Consider the following 25,490-nt stretch of genomic DNA (forward strand, 5'->3'; position numbering starts at 1 on the left):
CGTGGTATTTTATAGGACCTGTCTCTCGTTCATCGCGTGTTCGCCTGCAATTGTTGATGAATCTTCTTATCCAAGCGCAGATACGAAGGGTTTTGCATAATAGATACGATTCGACTAACTTGTCGAACTCGTTTTCCTCCTGGTGTTCCGCTCCAACCATGACGTGTGCCGAAGATTTTTCTTCCTTTCTTACCTCCTCAGTGACTACAGGAAGTATCTCTTGCGGCCAATTCCCTTTATTGCTTAGCCACTTTGGTCCATGTCTCCAAAGCTCGTTGTCGACAACATGCCCACCGCGGCTCCCAATGTAAGCTTGGTTTTCAGTTGTTGGAACATGACGCCAGACGATATGGTGGTGCTGTTGGATCTTTCTCACTCGATTTGCTACAAACTGGTGATATTCACCCTGACCGTTTATCCAGCATAACGCTACCGTGGAGTCGAGCCAACAATGAATTGATGTCACTCTTTCTTTACCGATTGCACGCTCTACATTCATCACCAGGTTTGTCCAGCAACAAGTTCTAACCGTGGAATGGTAAGATTTCGTTTCGAGATCCGCGATTTAGAACAAACGATGCCTTGAGTGAAGTTATCTTTTTGATCCGTTACAGCATAAACTACCGCAGATACACCATCCTTGCTAGCATCTCCAAATCCGTGTAGATGAATAGACCATACAGGCACATGAAAGGGTGCTAGTGGACGATTGACTGTATATGCATTAGGCAGTCTGTTGAACCAATCCCGCCAAAACTTTACCATGACATCATCAAAATCCTGATCCCAAGATAAACGACTTTCGCATATTTTCCGATACAGGAGTTTCCCAGTAAGCATTGTCGGAGATATAAGACCAATTGGATCGTAAATCTTTGCTAGTTGTGACAATGCTCCTCTCTTTGTCGTCGCTGCGCTTTCTTCCTTTTCTACGATGACACTGAACGTATCTTGGAGTTTATTCCAAGGCAGGCCCAGTATCTTTGCTCCTGTGTCCACTGTTCCGAGTTGTTCCTTTGCGTAGGTTGCGTTTGTTTGGTCTATGTCTTGTTCGGGTAGATCATTGTTGGATTTCTCCAGTTCAGCTGCATTGGAGTGCCATTTATGAAGCTTGAAGGTAGCATCACTAAAAATTTCTATCGTTTTCTTCTCCTTTAACAACACTTCGCCAACATTTGTGCCGCCTTCCATAAGGTCATCAACGTAAAGACCTTTACAAGAGCTGGATATGTTCTCTCCCATGATGTCAAGTGTTCGTTCAGGACTCCACCAAGAAGAAATGGCGAACACGTCAAACCAAACAATGCTCTCGTAAACCTATACACCTTAATCTCACCATCCCCGAATGCTTTCCAGTGGAATCGTAACGCATCTCTCTCCGATTCTTTGATTCGTACTTGCAGGAAAGCCTTTCCGTTGTCTACAGTAACAACTATCGGGTGAAAGCGAGCACGGATCAGCACATCCCATAAATGATTTTGTAGCGGAGGTCCAGCGTTAAACAATCGTTTAACGGTGGTTGGGTGGCGGACTCTTTAGCTGAAGCATCGTAAACTATCCGTAGTTTGGTGGACTCAGCAGCTGTCTTCACAACTGGTTTATGAGGGATGTAGAATTCTCTTTTGGAGGCCTCTGTAGGTGCTATTTCTACTACGCCTTTTTGCAGCTGTTCGTTAATGATTGCGTTGTATTCTTTGCACATTCCACTGCGCTCTAAACGTTTCATCAAACTATTCAGTCGTCGCAGACTTCCTCGCTCATATGATGGAAGTTCCGGGTGGTATGTCTTCCAAGGCAGACCAGTCTCGTAACAGCCCTCGTCATCACGAGACAGGTCTTTTCTAAATTGGTCGTAGACGAGAAGAGGGTTCTTCTCTGGCGTGTCTTCTAAACCGAGTACATCCAGCCTGCACAATCGTTCAAGGTCATTTTGCGAGTTTGTGGTTGTCGTTAGTAGCATCATGTTCTTGTCAACTTCAACGCCAGGGCTCATGATGATCCATCCCAACTTTGTCAGCTCTGCTATTGGGTCCCCTTCGTTACCAACCAACGGTTTTGTCCTGGTTTTTATGCGAGCATACTCGCCGCTTCCAAGCACGAGATGTATTGGTAACCTAGCCTTCGATTCAACATCGCCCATTTTTACTGAATTTAAATGTTTGTATTCTCTCACGAGTTTTTCATATTGGGGGTTACTAGTAGTTAATAGTTCTGGACGATCTACTTTTTTCAACTTTACCCTCATCACGTGAGAACCGTCTAGTGCACTAATCGTCGCGCGATGAATTTCAATACGTTTAGTTTGTGACGTCATGAGCATGTCAATACGCTGGTGATTAATATCGCTAGGTTTTGTTGGAAGTGCATCAATTAGCTTTGCAGAGGCGTATGAGCTTCCAGCACCGGAATCAATCAACGCCCTACACTTAACATTGTTCACTTGAACTACAACAACAGGAAATATACCCTCGACATGCACGCCATCGGTCATTAATGCTTTACTGTCACTTGCGTGTTTATCGTCTTGTTTTCCAATATTGCGTGGCTGTTCACAGATTGACGTATGATGACGTTTGTTACAGTGCCCGCACGCAATCTTACTTCTACACTCGGATGCCCTGTGAAATCCCGTGGCACAATTGAAACATAGCCCTTTCTTAGCTAAAATTCGTTTGCGTTCATTCGGCTTGACTATTTTGTGGCACTTTGTAGCTTTATGATCCAGATCACCGCAATAAACGCAGCCGGATAATTTCTCTTCGTTTTGTCTGGCATGAAATACTTTGTGCGTTCTATTTCCTTCGTGACGCGAGTTGTTAAGCCCGGTGTCACAGTGATATGGGTATCCCCGTGTTTTGGGTATCCCCGTACTTAAATCACTAGTGTTTTGGGCATCCCCCGTGAGGATACCCAAAACACTAAGACCATGACATATGGCCGAAATAAATTAAGACCATGTAGCTTGAAACGAAAATTGGTATTTCTAAAAAGGACATGTATGGAAGTAATGACCAGACATTATAAAGGTGAGATGAGCAGCTATTGCTAGCTAAAATATTATGTCTTTATTGGTATTTCATGGCATCTTGTTTGAATTACGTATGAAATGCTTCATAGATACCGTTGACATATAAATTTGTTGTTGTGATTTCCATTTTTTTTCATTCTGTATTGCGAAGTACATTGAACGTATACTTTTGAATAGACTTGTAATTTAACAGTTTTAGATTGTCTTGAGTTCATTCAAACATAAAATGATTTAACTAGGTAGTGTCAAAAACTGTCAACAATTACGCACATTTGTAACAATGTCTTTTCTTGTGATATAATCAGACTTTTTTACCCCTCTAAGAATACAACATAACAAATGTTAAAACAAATTGCAATATAGTTAAAAGTACTAATAATTCAGAAGAAGAATCGACTTTCATTATCAGTCACATAACACACACTTAACCTGTTTTTACTTCTTTTGACCACAATGTGGATTACATTTCCATTTTATTTCTGCTTTTTTAAAAAATAGTTCCGGGACATCAAGGCAGTGTTTATGAAACCAGCTCTGACAACTGACACATTCAACCATGTCATCTTCCTCCCTGACATATGGAAGGCGACATCTACAGTAAATTGGTATAAGAACCTTGTGTGATGTTTGTTCAGGGCTTGACATTCTTGGTACAGATGGAAACATATGCATTTTGCCTTTAGTAAAACAATTCCACAAGTGACTTCGGATATTCCTCCTTTTGAAAGTTATCTTGCTGGGATCCTGTCCATAACACAATGATGTAGCAAAAGCAATGGCAAATATACCACAGTCATATCCATTTGTCTGTTGGGTGACTGGCTCAATTGAGATTTCGATTACATTTTCTGACTGAAGGTATAGCAGACTAGCAATTTCCTTTTTAACTGTGTTACTAATTCCTGAGTACATACTGTCATAGAGTTTAACAGCATTATTTTGATTACAATGAATGTTACTAATGCATATCCAGTGATTTGCACCAGTGTGAAGAACTTGAATGAATTTACCTTTCATGACATCAAACTGTTGCACCATACCTAATGTTGTTGCTTGGAGGCCTTCCATGCTTGGGAATTGTTGCTTCAACAAATTTTGGGCCTTGCCAATGTGAATGTCTGTAAGCAGACCATTTTGATAATGACGTCTTCATCATTTTCATTTAATTGATAATTTGGTGTCTTCATCTTGCTTAGTAAACTCACATCCGACTTCCTTTCCTTGACAATCTTGCACTCATCTTCTTCACATGGCTGCTTCCTTGTATGATCATGCTTGAATTTCTTTGATGGTATGCTTGTTTTTGTTGGTTTGCATCTCTTGTTTTGTTGCTTTTCCCAGTTCTTTTGAAGTTCCTGTACATGATATTGTCCTCCAAATTCTAGGTAGCTTTCAGCTTCACAATAAGACAATTTTAAAATGGCCTGACTGAGAAGTGTAAGAGCTTCAGGGAAGATAACTTTGGTAATGAAGTCTATTCCAGAAGATGGAAACCATCCAAGAAGTTTACTTACAATAAGGTCAGATTGCTTCCCAGTAAATCCTCCAAAAAAGACATTTACTGATAGGTCTCTCTTTTTTAGGTTTGGAGCACTCTTGCTGAAACCTGATTTGAAAACTTCACAAGGCCAGCATTTTTCTTCGCATTCTAATTTGTTTATTAAATCATTCTTAATGCATGAAAGGTGTAATAGAAGGGCACTTTTTTCCATACTTTTATTTTTCATCAAATTTTTGTAGGCCTGTTTGCTCAAAGACATTGATTCTTGGTTGTCTTTTCTTTTTCCTTCTTCTATCATCTTTTCTTTTTCTCTTCTTCATCTCTTCTCATCTTTTTCTTTCTTGATTTCTTCTTTCTTTCTTCCATCATCTTTTCTTCCTTCTTCTTTTCTTCTTTTCTTCTATTTTCTTTTCTTCCTTTCGCTTTCTTCTTTCTTCCGTCAATCATTTTCCTGATCTTCTCTTCTTCTGTGCCTTGTCTTCTTTCTTCAATTACATTTTGTTCTTTCTTCGCCTCTTCTGTGCTTTTCTTCATACTTTACTTCTTCAACATCCAGTTTTCTTCATCAAACTCTTCCAGTTTCTTTTCCCATTCTCTTCCCTTTTTTGTCAGTTTTGCTTCTGTTTTTTCAACCTTTGTGTAATTTTCTTCTACCTGTGCACAAACAGCAGAAGTTGTTTGGTTTGTGAGCTTTTTATTGTTCCCCTGTTTGTAGAGCTTCAGGTTTTTAATTGATTGCTGTCTTCCTGCTTTGTTTGTTAATGGATTTAACAACCTGCAAACACCCCTATTTACATCAACCTCCATAACTTTATACAGGCCATTCCATTGATCTTCCAGTTTATGCCCTTTCTTTGTTTTCTGTAGCATGTTACGAAGCAAGACAGTATCTCCATCCTTGAATTGGCATACAGGTTTACCCTTTTTTTTTCTGATATTGTGCTTGTTGTTTTTCCTGGGCTTTTTTGATGTTGGAGTCAACAATGGGGAATATGTTATCCCTCATTTGAGACATTTGCTCGACATGTTTTTCTATGGCTACTTCACTGTTCACATCCTGGATCAGCTCTGCAATGTCATTTTCCTCAGTGAGGTCTGCTTCAAAGGGAAATCTTGGATTTCTTCCAAACATTAAATAGAATGGACTGTATTTAGTGGTAGCAGACTGATTTGTATTAATTGCAAAGAGTGCTCCTTCTATGTATTCATCCCATATGTCGGCTTTGCTATCCATAACTTTCTTGAGAGTTCTTAATAGAAAAAATAACAGAGGAAATTGGTCTATAAGAATACAAGTTAAGTATACATGTTAATTTAAAAATACTTTTTAATCGTCTGATTAGTTCTCTCATCTTGGCCATTTGATTGAGGGTGGTATGCTGAAGTAATGCGATGATGGATTTTAAAAACTGTGAATAATTCCTCATTCACCTAAAACATATATTTTTAAGTAAACAAGCTAACCAATGTCATTCTCAATAATTAAAAAGAGTTTGTTATAGTAAGAAGTAACAGAATTTTGGTAAATCAAATTTACTGTTGATTTTTCAGGAAATAAGTCCTAAATGTAAGCCGTTTATAGCCCTTTTAGAGTGTTAATCATACTCACCAGACAGATCCATGAAAGAAATAAGAGTGCTAGTCAATTATTGAAAATATATTAGCTAATAACTATTGTATTTCATAACCTGGTTCACAAACTCTCGTCCTTGGTCTGTAATAATGTGGGCAGGAGAACCATGTCTGCAGAAAGTGGAATAGAGACCTTTGGCCACACTGGTAGCTGTTTTATCTGGAATTGGAATTGCCTCGACATATTTTGTGAAATAGTCTGTTTGTGTCAATAGGAATTTGTTTCCCTTTTTTGATTTTGTATGTGCATCAATGAGATCAATACCAATCAGGTACCATACTCGAGGAACCACTTTGACTGAGTGAAGAACGTCACACGTACTTTTTTCTGCTGCATTACGCTGACATCTATCACATTGTTTTATCTAGGAAAACATCAAAGATTTGTAAAATATGATTGTCATTTTAAAATTTTTATGTTATTACTGTTGCACTTGTTAATATATTTTCATTACATTTATAACATTCTTCAATTTGGTTATTTTGTAATAGATTTATAGTTTACCATTTCAACTGTGTCTTTGTAACAATCTGGCCAATAATATCTATCTCGTATCTTCTTGAAGGTATTGTCTCTTCCACTGTGGCCTGCGTAAGTTGCCGAATGGCATTCTTCGAAAACCCTTGACTTTTGATCTTCACATATAACTAAGCGTTTAACTGTGCCTTCTTTTGTCTTGTCCAAGTACAACAACGAGTCTAATTTTTTATCGTATTCAAATTTTTTTGAAAATTTGCGCAAAACAAGTTTGTCTTGCTTGGTAAAACACTCGGGATACACGGAATGTTTAACATACTGAAGTAGATTTTTATATTTTGTTGGATCCATCACGAATTTTTGAAATACTGAAATCTGGTTTTGTTTCGCGCAAAATTGTGTTGTTCCCGCTAAGTCAGGGGAAATCCTTTAATCCACAGTAGGGAAACCCCTGAAACAAGCGTAGGAATGGGAACAAGTATAGGGAAACCCATATCACTAGTGATTTGTGAACCCTGAGTGGTCGGATGGGGATACCTAAAATACGGCAGCCATTTTTGCCGGGGATGCCCAAAACACTAGTGATTTAAGTACGGGGATACCCAAAACACGGGGATACCCATATCACTGTGACACCGGCGCACACGAGAGCTATGTGCTTAGCAAAATGTCATTCGTGTCAAGTGGCGCGAGCAAGTTGCTCTCGTGTGCGCGTACTGTTTCCGACGACTTTTGCCTTTCCAGGCAGAACTGGCAAATATCAAACATGCTTGATATTTTTTGCCACGCGTGGCGAAATGCTTTGTCGATTTGTCCGTGTGCGGAGTCTTGAAGCAAATTGCTTTTCTGTTTTCATCACAGCGCAAGCTCAATAAATCTCAAATCAAACCAAAATGGCGGTCCAGGCATAACAACACGAACAAAGCCCTGTTTACACGACAACTGTTTTGGGCACGGCACGACTAAATTTTGGCACGCGGGCCACAAATACTGGCACGGCACTCTTAAATTTTGACGTGTAAACGGCTACGTAGACGGCCCGCGTGCCGAAACATTTTGGCGGGCCGAGACCTTCTCCAGAGGTAGTCTCGGCACGCCAAAAACATGGCACGCGGGCCCAAATTTTTTACGCACGCGCATTATGAAGAAAGATGGCGGCTAAAACAAGAGGAAAGCAATGGTCGGACGAAGCAACACATTGTTTAATATCATTGTGGGCAGAGGAAACTATTCAAGTATCATTGGATGCATGCAAAAGTGCGCGGGCAACGTGTAATGTGAATAAACTATTGCTGGTGAGTCATTAAAGAAACTGTTCATTTATAATGTTTTTAATAAATATTAAAATATAAAGTGTGTGAATATGGAGACAAATACATAAATGCACAAACCATGCTGCAGTCTTAATGAAATATTAACATAGCATTTTCTGCCAGACGTTTTGAAACTGGATATACATGCATTCAGCTTATTAATTGGATATCATGATTCAATTCATTCAGCTTTATCATTAAATTTATATATGCCAAAGGATGCAATGATCGAATGAATTTTCAATCTTGCAGAAGTTATAATTGCCTATCCACTGCCTTCACTTGAACTAAAGTTTGAACGCAGTTGTTATTATTTATATGCCAATAATATAAAGCAATATATTATTCTGTGTTGTTTTACAGTCTCAGTTGGAAGAAAATGGATATAAAGGGTTTACCTTAAAGGAATTGATAAATAAAATAAAGAAATTACGCCAGAGATATAGGAAAGAAAAAGATAGGTCACGGCAAACAGGAATGGGTGTCTTAAAAAAGTGGAAGTCTTTTAACGAGATTGATGCTTTTCTAACTGTACGACACAACGTCAATCCGTTAAAAATCATCGACACTATGGCAGAAGGTGATGAACAAGGTGTGCATGAATTTGATGATGGAGAACAGGGAAGGTTAGAGGATAGCAGTTTCGACCAAGGTATAGATGAAGTCATCTTTTTCAAAATAAAAACATTTTTAATGTTACAGCTAAATATGATTTGTGAAATTTCTGCGTTTTGTGACCACCTTTCATTAACAACCTCTAATCAAATATTTTCACTTAAATGGAGTGACCACTTTTGTAAAAAATATCATATTTGCTCGTACGTTATGGCATTTTATGTGCTTGAATAATCAACACTATTATTCTTTTGTTTTCAAACTGAAACTTAAAGCCTAACCTGTTCACACTTTACTAATCATTGAAAACGCAATAGAGTATATAAAATTTGATAAGCAGGCAAATTCAAAACAATCAAAAGGCATGAATTTTTTACCATTCTTGTAATTGAAATAACAATATTTTATCTTATATCGTTGATTTAATGTGTTTTGCAAGACTGAATTGCTGTACATACAACATAGACTTGATAAAAAAACTTCAAGTTAATGACATCATTGCAAAACGTTTTGCATTGACATGTATTTTGGGTGGCTAGAAAACTCAGATTTCAGTCTTACTTTACTTACTTATACTAAAATTGTTGTCAGACATAGTTTATTGTATTTAAAGTTAATGATATGATCAATATGTATGGCAAAGGTGAATCTCATCTTCAAAAGTGTCCTACCTGTGATTACGAAGAAGAGTTAAAAAGTGGTGGGGTACATGTAACTGAAAATGGGGCGGTTATTGTGTACGCCAATGACGACCAGTTTTCTTGCCCAAATTGCTCTTCAGAAAATGACAAGCAACAGCCAGAAAACATTTCTGGTATGTCTTACCGGTGTAATGCACCATTTTACCCCATATTCTGTTTTTTTTTGCCAGGTTGAACTATACACTATGGTACAATACTTGACTCATATGAGATATAGTTTGTGAAATAAACTTCTGACACCTAGCTTCCCCCAATAATGTTTGTAATAAATGATGTTTAACAAACGAAATTTCTGTTGCTAAAAAAGGCTTTAATGATAACGGTGGAAACGACAATTGTCCAGTTATGAATTTCCAAAAAGAAGTTAATCCAGTCACAAACATGAGAAGAAGTCAAGAAAAACCATCGACAGAAGAAACAAAGTCAAATCGTGAAACGGCCCCAAGTTTGCCCCGTAAAAAAAGAAAAAGCAATGTAGAGAAAAGCTTAGAGGTTATATTTGCAAAATTTGAACAGTCGTCAGCAGCTGAATTTGAAAGGTATTGAGCAAATCATGTACGAGTCTCAATATGAAACGCATATGTGCTGAGTAGGGATTTATTTACAGATTAATGCAAGGAATGAGGTACTGTATATTTCGAACGTGCGTGAATATGTGTGTTGACATGTTGGCACCTCTCTGTGACTTGAGTTGACAAATGCAAAATTGTTAGAAAATGGTCTTGCTAAATTTAATATTTTAGGGAAAAAACCGAAAAATTACAAAATGATGATCGCATATGAAATTTTCTCGCGCATTTAAATATTACGACATTTTTGTTACTGTCATTGTAAATTGTCTTTAGGTATCAGAAGTTTGAACAGGATCGCATTGATAGAGAAAATGAATTTCGATTAAAACAAATTCAGCTTGAAAATGAGAGAAGAAGAGAGGAACGGGCACATGAGCTAAATATGATGCGTATGATGTTATCATCACCAGCTCAACAGCCTTCTGCTCCGATAAATGGTTACCAACAACATAATTATCATATTGGGTACAGTGTTGATCAATTTGGTTCACAAGTATATCCACGTGACAGCAGCGTTCAAAGTGATTCAAACACAGAAAAAACCTTTTTGCAATTGTAATACTTTGTTATCATTTAAACTGCTGATATTTCTTCATTATATTCGTTTTCTTTACCTGCTTTTCACTGAACAGGTGGACAGGCGCGGATCCAGCTCCTTAGCTGACCGATGCATTGCGAGCGCCGAAGGCGCGAGCCACCGCTAGGGGGGTCTGGGGGCATGCTCCCCCAGAAAATTTTTGAATTTTCACTATCCGAGAAGCATTTTCCAGCGATTGTATTATATTACATATGAATACAAGTATAAGTGCTGCATAAGTAATATGACATCGCGTATATTTTATGATGATTGTTCGTCGTTCTGAAATGAGTACACTATTTACATTTAAAACATGTGCTAGATTATAGAATACCCGTCCACTCACTATCTACTTATATAATATGCCTTGTTGAATGCTTAAGCCTGTATGGGTGCCTTTAAAAATGGACGGGTATTCTATAATCGCTCCAAAACATGCAAGCATAAAGGTAAATTTACTTACTTTAAAGCTCTTAGTTCTCCACTTTGCCAATGAATTGTCAAGTGCTTAGGTATTAACATTTCACTTGACATATCTCTCCCATTTTTACCCTTTGAAAAGGGATTCCAAGGAGAGGATTTTGAAATAAAAGTAGCAGCTCTCGTTTCATAGGTTCGACGCACTCCATTAATATCAAATGACTTCTCTTCTCGAAGCAGAGTACACAGATCGTGTTTGATATTCTCGACAGCTATGACTTCGATCGATGATTGCGAGTTATATCAAGTGATCAAATAACAATGCATTCAACTTTGAAGTGCAAAGTTGAATGCATCGGTGCCATGTGCCCACAATCACAAAATTATGAAAAATGCATCGCTCAGCGGCAAAATCTACCGTGACGTGAGGCCCTAAAACAATGGTTTTGCTGATGTCACAGTAGATTTCACGCGGAAAAGGACTCGGGACCGATGCATCGCAAATCTACTGTGACGTAGCGATGCCTCTTCCATCTACCGTGACGTGCTGGCAGAATACTATTAAATTACTTACTAATTATGTATTCACGACAAAATTTCGCTAAATTTTATCGACTTTTCTTTCGCTATTTGTGTCATGGAATACGACAAAATTATCGGAGAACACAAATGTTATTTCTAGAACAAATTTTAGCGTAAAACTGCTAAATCTATAAGTTAACTAAACAATATATCACTGTCAAATGTGCGTTTTAAATAATTCGAAAATAATATTTGCTATTTATTTCATTAAAATGCAAACTCGCAGATTTTAATATCTAAATATTTTGACCGATGCATTCGCATCGGTTGCATCGGTCTAGATCCGCCCCTGCAGGTGGACATGTTTTAGATATTTCAGTAACTGCTTTTTAACAGGTTATGTCAGTCGTTTAACGGCACGATAACAAAATGCAGGGTCTTTACAACTTACAAGTGTCTTTCAAATTTAATTTTATTTGTTATTTCAATATTAACCTAATTCAAATGATTTTGGTAACAACATTTTGTGGAATTGTTGAATTCATGTAACGTTAAATTTCAAACGAATATTAAAGAACTGTTTAAGAAAAATAGTTTGATAAAGCAGCACGAATATCGTAAGCATCTTCTGGTTCTATTTCATCAATTGGCACCACAACAAAAGCATCATCAACAATTTCTACCGAATCCCAGTCGGGCATGAATTCGTTCTTCTGAAGTTCACATATGTTATGTAAAATGCATGATGCATGAATAATATCGACTGAAGAAGCTACTTCCATATCTAGCCTTTTACTAAATCTTGCATAGCGTCCTTTCCATCTCCCAAATGTGTTTTCCACGGTCATTCTTGCACGACTAAGATGGTAGTTAAACTTCTTCTGTTCCTCAGTAGCCCCATTTTTAGGATACCCCTTTATCAACCACGACAAGAGAGGGTAAGCTGGGTCACCTAGGAGAAACGGTGCTATTTCCACTCCGCTAATTTCCTTCACAACGTCGGGAGGGAAAAGACGTTTCTTATTTCCATTTGAGAAAAGTGTAGAGTTAGAAAGAATTCGCGCATCATGGACGCTACCAGGCCATCCTATAACCACATCTAGGAACATGTAATTACAGTCAGCGACCGCTTGCATCACGATACTGTGAAAACCTCTACGATTCACGTACTCTATGTTGCTATTAGCTGGTGCTATGTGCGTGCCATCTATTGCACCAGCACGCATAGGAAAACCCCACTGCTCTTCGTAACCTTGCAAAACTTGAAAGAGGTCGTCTCCCTTAGGAAAAGTGATTGCTTTGGGAAAGTGCTTTATTATTGCACAGCTTACTTCTTTAATGCACTGACACACTAATGAACGCGAGACGCCAAAAAGATTAGCAACAGTTCGATACTCTGCTGTACACGATAAATAATACAACGTTATGGCCAGGCGTCGTTTTGCAGAAACTGGAGTACGCATGGGAGTAATTTTACGATCTATTTCTTGACGAACCCTGTTTAATATAAATTCAAACGTGCTTTTTGTCACGCGAAAATTTGCGTACCACAGTTCATCGTTGTAGAGTTCATCGACCATATCAAACCAAACTAGTGAACGTGGATGCATCCACAACAACCTTTCTCGTGGTTTATGCAAATAGGCCAGTACTGCTTTGATTAAGGCAAATCGACGCTTATTTCTCTTAAGACATGATACTCCTGAAGAAACGCAGCTTCTAAACCTCGTTTGAACGGTTTGCTGTTGTTTTCGGAAGTCCATATACCAAGCTAAAGCTATCTTTACCTTATCATTATGTAAGTTCGCCATGTTTGAAGTTTCGAATAATCCGCCAAATTTAATTTTTTTTGTCATCCGCCGACACTTATTTTTTGGGGCTCATACTTTATGCAGGCCGTTTTTATAAATCAGGCGTGCCTATTAAAAAAATGGCCCGCTTAAAAAACTGACGTGTAAACAAAGCGGACCTAATAAAAGACAGTGGCCCGCGTGCCAAAATTTAGTCGTGCCGTGCCCAAAACAGTTGTCGTGTAAACGGGGCTCAAAATTTCTTCAAATGACTGCCTGTCCACCCGATGAAACTGCCGAAATTTTTCAGGATCTTCGGCATTTAATTCTCGTATGAGGTTATTAAATGCGCCTTGCGCTTCTCGTCTCATAATCCACCGCTTCGTCCATGTTTTACGACAAGAAGCTGGTAAACGCCTGCGTCTACGGCAAATTAGCAACAGGCATAAAAGTGCTATTTCGTCTTGTTCTTCGGAATCAGAAAATGGCACAGAATTTAACTCATTTGAGGAAGCCGCCAATTTGGTTTGATATGAGATTTATTGAGCATGCGCTGTGATGAAAACACAAAAGCAATTTGCTTCAAGACGCCGCACACGGACAAATCGACAAAGCATTTCGCCACGCGTGGCAAAAAATATCAAACATGTTTGATATTTGCCAGTTCTGCCTGGAAAGGCAAAAGTCGTCGGAAACAGTACGCGCACACGAGAGCAACTTGCTCGCGCCACTTGACACGAATGACATTTTGCTAAGCACGTAGCTCTCGTGTCCGCCGGGCTTTATTGACTACTGGATTTCGTTTTACCCACTGTCGCAAAGCTTCAGAAAGCTGAGCAAAACTCCAAGACTCCCAATCTGGGTCGGTACGGACTAAATCTGCCCTTATCCCTGATAATTTATCTAAGGTCATGGCCACGTTTCCGTTTATATCATCAAGCTTCTTTAAGGTTTCTAAAGCTCGCACGCAATATGCAAGTTTTTCGCTAAAATCTGCAATTTTACGCGGATTTTTGCCTGAAATGTGCGGCAGTTCGAGGATTTCCTTGACATAGCATTTTACAATTTCAGACTCTTTGCCGTATTTATCCTGAAGGATGGATTTAGCTCGGTTGTAGCCTTCGGCTGAAAAAGGGAGTGACTCAACACATATTTTAACCTTTGGATTCAACAATTCTAACAAATACGTAAACTTAGTTATTGCGGCAATGGAACTTTTGTCAATGGCCTCAGAAAACTGTCCCCAAAACATGGGCCAATCCATAAAGGAACCCTCAAACTTCGATATAACTAACTTTGGTAATTTGGCATTCAGCTGGGAAAATTCTCGCGTTTCCGACTTCGAAGCGGACATTTCATTTTCCATTCGCAATTTTTCTTCATGCAGTTTTAATTCTCTTCGAAATATCTCTGCTTCGGTTTCTACTCTAGATTGCCTTTCGTTTTCGGCAAGCCATTTATCAAGCAGAGAAATCTGGGCGTCAGCATCCTCAAACCTTAATTCAAGATCATCGTTCCAGTCCGAAATTAAGTCAATATTAACTTTACTAGCGATTTTTTGTTCTTCAACTAATCGCTTACATTGGTTTGTAGAACTGTTCACTGACTGCAGTGCTTCAACATGACGTTTAATGGTTTTGCGCTTACCTGAGGCCAAGACCTTTTCCGTTCGTTTCAACATTAGTCTTAACTGTATGAGTTTTGGCCTCAAGCTCCTTTTCTATTCTCGTCAAGTTCGTGTTTTCCAACGTTGATTCCCCAGTCTCCGTTTCTTCTGAAGCCATTTTTCTCGTTACTATTTCTTGAGTTCTTTAGTATCCCGTCGGAGGTGCCACTATGTCGAGAATTTACCTCCGCTTTTAGATCGTAGTCCTCGAAAACTCACAGACATACGTTTATTCAACTAAATATATTGTACTCATGCAACCCCAAGTTGCCGTTTTGAATACAGTCACCGTGCACGAACGTTTGCTCTTATTCTAATCACAGTACAGATACTAAAGAATAATCGTAATGGTACATCACTATTTCACTATCATAAAAAAACAACCCACTTCTAAGTCCCTCCCAATAAATGTCAATCATATTTACTACGGTATGTCCGTCAGTCCAGACAGTGCTTTTACACATTAACTATAGAACTATACGGCTACCAATTACAGAACTATAGGGTTGATGAGTATAAAACTATAGGTTAAAGATATATGTATAACCAACACAAATCAAGAATTTTCAAAGCGCTAAGAATATATTTTAGTGTTAACAGCAGAGAACGTTGATTCCTAGAGCACATTCAAGTGTGCGTATACAGAAATAAAGAATCCCGGGGAATTCAGCATAAACTTTCTTTTCTGTGAACACATTTACTTTTTAAAGTGCAAATCTACTTCACTTTACCCACCACATTTAACCTGAAACTTGTGACATTATAGAGACACGTTTTTGAGTGATGTTTTAAAACGTTTTAAGACATTTAAAATAAACGACAAATTTTTTTAAAGCAAACATGTTTCGGCATACTTTATGCCATCTTCAGTGCCAAGTGAATAAATATAGGAAGTTTACATGATAATATGTTATAGTGATAAAGCGTAAATATCGAATAGTTATGAATAATTATTTACAGTTGAATGAGGTGTTTGTGTTAGGTTTTATCAAAGGAGAAAATGTTTGTGTTAGGTTTTATCAAAGGAAAAAAAAATTACAAAGAAAATGAATAATATCTGATAAGGTAGTAATAGCTATTTACAGGTGAAAGATAGTGTTAAGATGTTGTATTTGTTTGTTGAGGTTAGGTTTACGTTTCTTGATATAAAGGGCTTCTTTGAGTTTAAGGCACGGTTCAAACGTCGCATTTTACATGCACTTAATCAAATCTGAGTTTTAGTCGACTAAAATAGTTTTATGCCTAGTTTGATTCAGACGTCGAATTTAATAGTCGCATTTATTGTAGTTATGTTTCCACTTTTTCATAGTTTATTCATTTTCTTGTACTAATTTCCTAAAATGGCGAACAGGAAAATGTTGAGTTTATGCATTTCAAATATGATTCGTGTTAATAGGAAAAGACGAATATTGATGCATGTTACAGCAAATAAACTATTAGAAACGAGACGGTGGCTTCTGCAAATTTCCCATGTTTTTCTACCGTTAATTGGTCAAAAAAATGCTTTCATACGTAGCCCTCCGTATCGATCATTTCGAAGACAAGATAGAAATTCCGGCTGGTGGAAGAAAGTTTGGAGTATTTATTCTGATCTTCGATTCAAAAAAAACATTTCGTGTATCTCGAGGAAACTTTCTTTTTATTTTAAGTCGTATTCGACCTATACTTCAAAAGCAAATTGTCACAGAGGAACCCATTTCTCCGGAGAAAAGACTTGGTATATGCCTTTACAGATTGAGACGAGGAGATTACTTTTACACCATCGCTGAAATGGCAGGAAGAGGCGTATCGACGGTGAGCACCATTATGCAGCAGGTATGTCAACTTCTCGTTGAATACTTATGGAATGAAACAATTTCAAAAAACATGCCGAAATGTCAGACTGATTTCGAGAAAAAAATCGTGGACATGGAAGAATCATGGCAATTTCCCTGTAGCTGGGCTGCTTTGGATGGTTGTCATATTCCTATAAAATGCCCCCCCCCCCGGTGGTCTTCAAGCGTGCAAAGAATATCATAACTACAAGAATTTTTATTCAATTGTTTTAATGCCTTGGTCGATTCTACTTCGCCTTCGGTGCTCTCACAAGAGGACAGTCGAAATGAACGTATGCTCGCCCGAGAAGATGTACTCCTACCAATTTCTTGATCGACTTCCTCACTCCCAATGTTTTCACGAAAACATGCAACACAACGAGAAACCGCTCGTCCTGCTTTCCAGCCAACACTCTCTTCGTCGTCTTCAAAAATAGAGCACCTTGTACATATATATTCACGTTTCTTATTTTTTCGGAAAAACAGATCTTTAAATCCACTGAAATGACAAAAAAAGACAAACACTATCTGACACCGTTTGAAAATTTACCTTCCGATGTAAGAAAAATTTTTGCTTGAATATTTTCTCGTCATATTTTCTTATTGTATTGTCTTTTTAGCATACAGTGTAATTTTCAGTTGGCTTTTCCTCGTTACAAGTTGTAAGTTACAGCGAACTCACTTTAGTAAAGTTTCAGCTGTAAAAAATAACCTTTTGCGAAGAGTTGGCCTCATGTGTTGTTTGTCGTGATATTGTTTATATGTTTATGCTTTTGCAATTTGTATTCAAATTTATATTGGCCGTGTATGTTTGGCACTCAGGGGAATGTATGAATTTTTACCGATGGTATAACATTATAAAGCTGTTTTTCACTGCACTCAGTGATATAATAAAATATTTTTTTATTTTTTTTAGTCATCTCAAGAAGAAAAGAAGTGGAGCTGAAGGTCGCAAAAGAATAAAGGAAGCCGAAATAGCATCCAAAAATCAAGTATATTACTTGCAGGTTTTTTAAAGAAAGCCAAGAAAGAAGCTGGAGCTGCAATCTTCAGTTCTTCAGAATCAGAAGACTGCGGTTATCAACCACCTGTTTCAGAGCATGTCGATGCTAGTGATGAAAACATTGATGACTTGGATTAAAAAACAATTCAAACAGATATTATTATAGACACTGGAAAAAACACCGAAAATACTGAAGACCAAGAGGTCCAACATAATAACGAGCTTGTTGAAAGTAACGGGGAAGATGAGGCAGAAGAATTTTGTGATAGAGAAGTTGCAAATACAAATACTCAATATGATGTGGTTCCTGCTGTACTAAAAATTCATGATGTTGGTTACTTAGAATTTGACGAAATGACAAAGCTTCCGCGAGTATCACAATTTCTTCGCAATGAAATAATTACTCTCGGATCCTTACCTTTTCGGCATACAGACAATCTATCATCAGTATACGGAGAACTTCGATTACATCGGCATGGTTTAAACGTCAACTGGTGAATGGAGAGGAAGTAAATCGGTCATGGCTGTTATATTCACCAATCAATAAAGCTGCCTACTACTATTTCTGTTGTTTACTATTTACATCATCGACTTCAAATTCGCGAGCTGCGTTTGAGTTAAAAAACGGTTTCAACAAGTGGAGAAAGCCAGAAAAATTAAAATGTCATGAAAACAATCCTAGTCATCGCATTTCTTTTACTAAATGGAAGGAAGCTGAACGACGGCTAGTTGGTGGTACAGGAATTGACGCAGTCGTTCAAGCGCAGATTCATTTGGAAAAACAGCACTGGCGGGATATATTACAAAGAATACTCAGCTGTATTAAATTTCTGGTTTCACAAAATTTGGCACTACGTAGTCATGAGGAAAACTTGAACGCCCAAAATAATAAAAATATTGGAAACTTTCTCGCGCTGATCAAACTCGTTGCTCAGTATGACCCACTATTGGCAAAACACGTCCAACATGCAGAACAAAATCCGGGATCAGTTTTCTATTTGACATCCGAAATTCAGAATGAATTTATTCATATACTTGCATCAACTGTAAAGAGCAAATTGTTAAGTGATATCAGGAAGAACAAATGCTAGGCAATCTTACTAGACTCAACTTCTGATTTAGGACACCGTGAGCAACTTTCTCAGGTCATAAGATTTGTGGATGTGGATTTTCAAATTAAAAAATAACTATCAAAGAGGAATTTTTAGGTTATATCGAGATACATTCAAAAGATGCAGCAAGCCTAGAGAAAGTCGTGGTCGAGAGATTGATGAGACACCACTAGCCGACTGTTGAGCACAATGTTATGACAATGCAGCTGTGATGACTGGACATGTATCTGGCCTTCAACAACGAATATATGACAGAAATCACAAAGCACTGTTTGTGAACTGTGATAACCACTGCTTAAACTTAGCAGGAATACACTCAGCTAAGCAAGATCAAGTTGTCGTCATATTTTTTGCGACACTCGAAAGTATGTATTCATTCTTCTTTCATTCAACAATTCGTTGGAAAGAGTTAAAAAGAGCTCTTCCGATAACAGTAAAACGAGAGTCTGAAACACTCTGGAGTGCACGATCACAAGCAGTGGATGAACTAGTAAGATTGCTAGAAAAATTATGGGAGGACTGTACTATGACCGCTGAAACTAGAAGTGGTGCACAGCAGTTACATGCTCGCGTATTGAATTTTAATTTCATAGTTTTATTACAATTCTGGAATGCAGTTCTTGGGAAAATTGATCGGGTACAGAAGCGCCTACAGGATCATAAAATGAATTTCAAGGAAGCTGCAATTGATATTGAATCTTTGGAGCAAGAATTTGCCACGCTTGGTGATGGTTTGAGCCAAGCTGCTGTAGAAAACGCCAAAGCAAAATGCTCGACCTGGGGGATTGAGGTGGACAGAAGAATCAAGCATGTTAAGAGAATGCCTGGAGAACTGGCAAGAGATGCAGGACTTTCATCAGAAGAAGAAATTGTGCGCGTTATGAAGAATGTATTTGTTCGGCTTCAACATGAGATGTCAACACGTTTTTCACGACTAAAAGACCTGAACAATAAATTTGGATTTTGCTGGACGTTAAGACTCTTCTATCTGGCACAGATGAGGATGCAATTCGTCGAAATTGTGCAGATTTTGCAAATTTCTACAACACGGACATCAATGGCTACGAATGTTTCATCGAAATTGGTGATTGCAGAATGCTGCTCCGTAACCGAACTGAAGCTCTACCAGAAACTCCCTTGGATCTCCTTTGTTTTATTGGGTTTTATGGCGATGACGTGTTTCCGAATTTGCGAATTTCACTACAAATTTTGTTAATAATAGCAGTTTCAATTGCAAGTTGTGAGCAGTCGTTCAGCAAATTGAAACTAATTTTGTCGTATCTGCGTGCATCAATGGGACAGGATGTCTCAGTGATCTTGCTCTTCTTAGCGTTGAAAGAGAGACATTGGAAACAATAGATTTCGATAACGTGATTGACCAGTTTGCGACAGTGAAATCAAAAAAAATAAATCTATTGTAGACTATGTGAATTATCTTTGACAATGACTGAGTGAGTCATATGCAATAAATTGTATAATATTGCTTCTTCTTTAAAAATAATGGTCTATTGAAATGTGAACTGTTTTTCCGTATACAGTAAGGTATACAATGTTATTGTAAAAGAAAATGCAATTAAACATGCAGGAGGGGCGAAAATTTTATAGTTTGCCTCCGGGCGCAAAATACCCTGGCTACGCGTCTGGCTTTAAGACAAGAGAGAATTGAGTTTGGTAGGTGTCAGAGACTTTGCCTATAGTAATCCTAATTAAAACCGTGTTAGGATTTATATTATGTATAATCTCTGATGATGGCTTTGGAATAAAGTAATCCTAATAAGGCGGGCTTACTCTGCATAAAAATAAATTTTCCTATGATTCCCGTACGTTTCCATAAATAATTATTGTTTTCTTTTAGTACAATTGCATAGCCCTCGGGCATTGACTTTTAACCATGCACAAAAACCAGTGAGCAATTCTGTTGCCAATGCCAATATTGACCTTATAATTACTTGCAACCTCAATTGACGAAAGATACAACAAAGCCAAAAACTTACCACGAGCTTTTAAGGCTTTAGAGGTTTTTCATACATTTTAAGCGATTGCACAACCAAACGGGTGGCAAACATTATTACAGGTACTCTATATTTCAAAACATTTTTACATAAACATCTTCAAATCAATTCCGAATTTCAATTTTTGCTACAAACAAAATTGTTAGAAATATCAAGCTTTTGAGCAATACTTTTTTTGAAGTCTTAAGAAGCAAAATACAACGCAGAATAGTTTGGTTTCACTTGAAGAAACATTTTTTGTAGTACATCATGGATCAATGATCATCGCGTGGACAACAATCATTTTCCTTTTTATAGACAACTTGGAAGCGTGAAATATAAAAGTTTACGTTTATTTGAACAGGTTGAAATCCCGTCTTTGAGATTTACTCAACGCTTAAAGGTCATAGGTTTTACAAGAAAGCATCTGCCTTTGAAGTAAAACATGTCGTACATCCATTACAGGCCATATGAATTTAATATTGTTTCTTCATCATTTCAACGATGGACTTGCAGGTGTATCAATTGTTTTGAAACAGTGCAGGCGATAAATTCAAAAGAAGTTTGGAGTAAAGCCAAAAGATTTAAAAGAAATATTGAGCGGTAATTTGTAAACAACATTTTATTCCGAAAGGAAAAACGAATAATTGAAATGAAATAGACTTCATAATGATAAAGGTTGATTAGTATTTAAAGGATTTGTTTGTCTTTAAAGAGCAGTGTAATCTTCAAATAATTGATGTAGCTATTCACTTAAATGGACGTCTAAATTAATCAAAATCCTTTTACATCACAATGGCCCAAAAACTTGAAATGATGGAGAATTCGTACGACAAACCAACCATTATTTATACAAATATCTCCAGTCAGGTCTTTGAACTTCTGCATTATGAAATTATTTTCACGTTAGAAGAACGACGGAAAGGTGCTGTCATCATTCATTTCCTCATCTGCTTTTTTACGTTCGCTGCGCTTTCCATTTTATGCGATGATTACTTCTGTGCATCCTTGAACAAGATTTGTAAAAGGTAAATTGCTAAATTGTTACAAATTGACTTTTCTAGGCAAATTTATATTTACAGCCTTTCGGACACTACATAGAAATTCAAGTTTCCACATCCAATCAAGTCTGTCAAAAACACTAAACTGGATTGTTGATACTGATATGAACGCTATCAAGCTTTGTGTTAGATCATATAATAAATGAGCGATCTAAATCATTGGGATCACATCTTATAAATTGATTGGGCAAAACTATGGGAAGAAAAAGGGGGGAAATGCACATCTTTTTATGTATAATTTGCAATTAGAGTTACTACTTGTGTTTTGCGAAATATTCTTTCGCAACCAAAATCGTTATGTTAATTATTTCTTTCTTTGATACTGTCAGAAAAGTTTTTCATCATTTAAAAAGTAAGGCGCATGCTTTGTAGCTCCTCGTCACTTTCAGAAATCCTGCTTGCACTCATTTGTTATATACAGACACTACAAAAGTCATTTCCAGAAAGTGAGACACTCCCCAAATTTTTTTTGAAATGTGCGCTCCTGAATTTAAATCCACAAACATGTAATATACGATCACTCACAATAAATTAAAGCAATATAGACGAAGTATCAAACGACTGAAGGTTTGATATCAGATGTTTCTGATAAACATATTGTGATTCTGTGATAATGGCTCGGGAATGGAGTATAAAAAACAAGTTTCATCATGAGATGACACCAGATGAAGACTCCAGACTAGAATGTATAAGAATTTAAGGTTCAATATCATGATTGATAAAAATACAAGGTTACAACAAATATCAAAAGAAGAGAAATTTCAAAGTGAAATTGCTTCTCTAAAGTCATACTAAATTTTCAACGTTAAGTAACTGTCATCTAAGACATCAAATATTGCGCAACTGCAATAACAGCATTAATTGAAAAAGTCAGTAAGACATTTTTCAAATTTATCATTGTTTATGACATCAAATTTCGCTCCGTTTTTAAGATTCAGCCTGGATACAGCTGTCTATTGGACAATGACTTTTAAAATTTTAGAAAGGGTTTGCTTTTCAAAATTGATGCTTTGGTTAGGTTTGAATTAGTGTTTTCAATTAATAATGTCACACTCGCGATCCATAAATATCAGGTTAATAATTGTTGACTAAATTTATTGCAAGTAATGTTTTTAGTGAAACACCTAAATCATGTTTTTCATTTCTCAACGTCATAAGCATATCAAATAAATAAATATCTGTAACCTTCCACCAATTGTCGAAGCGTATCACGGAGTCCCAGGCTTGTGACCAATATAGTCAGTTTAAAAGATGAAAGGTCTACTTATTTTTTTGTTCTCCACTCTTCCCTCCTCAACTTGCCAGTGACGATTGAATTAATTTAAGCAAGATGTCTACCCAAAGAAAGAAAGAAAGAAACATGATATGTCTATGATGAACCATACCAAAGACACAAATATCCCGATGCATGCGCCCTCTGAAGCACTTAGTCCACGAGCAATCATTTTGTTGCGCCAGATGCAATTAAGGAGACATTATCAGAAGGAACTCGTATTAAACTTGAATGAATAATGGTCATTATACGGTCATTTTCAGTCCGGTCTTTAGACTGGCCAGAAACTTATGAAGCTCGTCCGAGGCATGATCGCCAGTTGTCATTAATTTTCACGCATGCGTGAATATTTTCAGCTGTGGTTTCAGCCCGGGCTGAAATGATTACATGACAAGTTTTTAAACCTGGGTTGACATTTCATTCCAGGTAGCTCAAACCGGGCTGAAATTCAAGCCAGGTTGAAACTCAGCCGGACCAGAATTGTTATCATGTAATCGCGTACGCTATTTCGATAGGATGTTATAACAGGCCCGTGCTGAAACTCAGCTAGAGCTGAAATTGCTCCATGCAATCGTCCCCTTAATAAAATATCCTTATCATCATAGGTTGAATATCCATCCTGATGTGGCTGGGGCAACTTTTATGGCAGCTGGAAGTTCACTGCCCACAATGTTCATATCGGTGACGTCAGTTGTTTTGGACGAGGGCGACATTGGCCTTGGTACTATAATTGGGTCGACCATGTTCAACATCTTATTTATCACTGGCATATGTGGTGTGGTGACTACAGTTCCAGTTAATTTAAAACCATACTCTGTCATCCGGGATTCTTTTTGTTACGTCATATATCTTTGGTGTTATTGTTAGCCATGTTCGACGGAATGATATACTGGTATGAAGCTTTAGTTTTGACCCTTATGTATGGTTTCTACGTTGTTATAATGTATTTCAATACAGCGTTAGAACATAGTTTCAATCGTTGGGCAAGAGCCCGTTTTGCACAAACGCAACCGCTTACTCCTTCTCGATCTCCTGTAAAGTCATATCCTAAGTCCCCACAAAAGACACTTGTGAGGTCTCCAGTTAAGAGGACATCAAGTTCACCAATAAAAGGATTAAAAGCTTCAGGCCAAGGAGATTTTGATGTACCAGAAAATCAATCGGCGTTAAATTTGCTGGTAGGGACAGCATTGTCTGACAAACATTCTCAACCAAAAAAACCCAATAAGCCAATGATCTTCAAAAACGCGGAAACCCCGGTGAGCGCCAATGACCAAAGCACACCTACTTCAAAAGTAGAGGAAACATTCATGGTTACGGAAGAATATGAAGATCAAATAAGCGAGGTGCACTCAGTGTTCTCTGACACTGCCGAGGCCCTTCCCCGTACGAAATACGACGAAGAGCCAAATGACGTACTATCGTTTCCACCTGGAGTAGGAAAATGGGGAAAACTTCGTTTGACAATTATGTTCCCAATTCGTGTGCTATACTTCATCACAATACCAGACTGCCGAAAAGCATCATGGGAGAGTTGGTACATACTGACATTCATTATGTCCATCACGTGGATGGGCATGCACTCTTACGTGCTTGTATGGGCGGTGAGCGTTATTGGCGTGACAATAAATATCCCAGAATGCATCATGGGACTAACGTTACTAGCTGCAGGCAGCAGTATTCCAGATGCCATTGCAAGTTTAGTCATGGCAGAGCAGGGCATAGGGGAAATGGCACTAGCAAATGCAATAGGTAGTAACATATTCGACATGTTATGCCTTAGCATTCCATGGTTGCTTTCAACAACCACTGTCCATCAGAATTCTCAAGTGTTGATCCAGGGGGGAAACATATTATATGTATCGATGACTTTGTTTGGAACAGTCGCTGTGACATTGTTAATATTGTATTTTAATAAATGGCGACTGGATAAAAAGTTGGGCATAGCCATGTTGACAGCATATGTCTTTTTCCTTGCTGTGGCTGTCATAATAGAGTCGTTCCCAAGCCGCAAGATTACTCATCCACATCATAGACACGACCTGCCTCACAAGGGATTAGGAACTTCAGCATCCCACCGCCTGAAGAATAAAATTAAAGCAACTGGCTTTACTTGGAGTTAGCCTAAAGCAAGTGGCGTAGCCAGCCTGCAAATTTGGTCCTGCTATGTTAATTTTTCTGTCTCCACTCACTGTAAAAACAATAGATTTTTAAATAAATGTATTATGTGTTTGTAGATATAGATCGTCCAGGTTAGTATAGTCCTGAGAAGCACTGTTTTTGTTGTTGTTGACTGACGTTTCGACAACAACAAAAACAGTCCTTTTGAGGACTATACTAACCTGGACGATCTACATCTACAAACATGTAACTATACTCCCGGGTTCAAACCATTTACTTTATTACGAAATGAATTATGTT

At 37.8% G+C, this 25,490-nt stretch overlaps 4 protein-coding genes and 1 long non-coding RNA gene across 5 annotated transcripts in view; 3 read left to right on the top strand and 2 right to left on the bottom strand.

Annotated features, from left to right (window-relative positions):
• LOC124449238 overlaps positions 1–499 on the bottom strand; it is a 972-nt gene extending 473 nt beyond the window's left edge. Inside the window, exon 1 of the mRNA XM_047000179.1 lies at positions 1–499. This exon is cut by the window's left edge and continues 473 nt beyond it. Within this exon, the coding sequence (XP_046856135.1) occupies positions 1–499 (499 nt within the window).
• Positions 500–4,267: 3,768 nt separating this feature from the next.
• Positions 4,268–4,719, top strand: LOC124448655. Its single transcript, XR_006949199.1, has 2 exons — positions 4,268–4,548; positions 4,612–4,719. It is a non-coding gene; the product is annotated as an uncharacterized LOC124448655 (long non-coding RNA).
• Positions 4,720–8,068: 3,349 nt separating this feature from the next.
• Positions 8,069–10,479, top strand: LOC124449239. Its single transcript, XM_047000180.1, has 4 exons — positions 8,069–8,604; positions 9,181–9,381; positions 9,576–9,807; positions 10,114–10,479. The coding sequence occupies exons 1-4, from the start codon at positions 8,430–8,432 to the stop codon at positions 10,397–10,399; spliced, it is 894 nt and encodes a 297-aa protein (XP_046856136.1). The 5' UTR covers positions 8,069–8,429; the 3' UTR covers positions 10,400–10,479.
• A 1,461-nt stretch (positions 10,480–11,940) lies between these two features.
• LOC124449240 (protein ALP1-like) lies at positions 11,941–13,015 on the bottom strand. The gene has a single exon (XM_047000181.1). It carries the CDS (start codon positions 12,967–12,969, stop codon positions 11,941–11,943), a length of 1,029 nt encoding a protein of 342 aa, XP_046856137.1. The 5' UTR covers positions 12,970–13,015.
• Positions 13,016–20,959: 7,944 nt separating this feature from the next.
• Positions 20,960–25,248, top strand: LOC124448394 (sodium/potassium/calcium exchanger 5-like). Its single transcript, XM_046999403.1, is given in 3 exon segments — positions 20,960–21,763; positions 23,675–23,919; positions 23,922–25,248. Coding segments are annotated over 3 exon segments (1,749 nt in total). The 5' UTR covers positions 20,960–21,530; the 3' UTR covers positions 25,193–25,248.
• The last annotated feature ends 242 nt before the right edge of the window (positions 25,249–25,490 follow it).

This window comes from Xenia sp. Carnegie-2017, unplaced genomic scaffold, assembly GCF_021976095.1.
Source record: "Xenia sp. Carnegie-2017 unplaced genomic scaffold, XeniaSp_v1 HiC_scaffold_23, whole genome shotgun sequence".
Classification (NCBI taxonomy): domain Eukaryota; kingdom Metazoa; phylum Cnidaria; class Anthozoa; order Malacalcyonacea; family Xeniidae; genus Xenia; species Xenia sp. Carnegie-2017.

Excerpts from the sequence above, each read along its gene's own strand:
- LOC124449240 (XM_047000181.1), bottom strand. The coding sequence starts at position 12,969 with ATGCATCCACGTTCACTAGTTTGGTTTGATATGGTCGATGAACTCTAC.
- LOC124449239 (XM_047000180.1), top strand. The coding sequence starts at position 8,430 with ATGGGTGTCTTAAAAAAGTGGAAGTCTTTTAACGAGATTGATGCTTTT. Across the intron at positions 9,382-9,575 it reads ACAGCCAGAAAACATTTCTG|GCTTTAATGATAACGGTGGA; the intron begins GTATGTCTTACC and ends TTGCTAAAAAAG. Across the intron at positions 9,808-10,113 it reads TCAGCAGCTGAATTTGAAAG|GTATCAGAAGTTTGAACAGG; the intron begins GTATTGAGCAAA and ends AATTGTCTTTAG.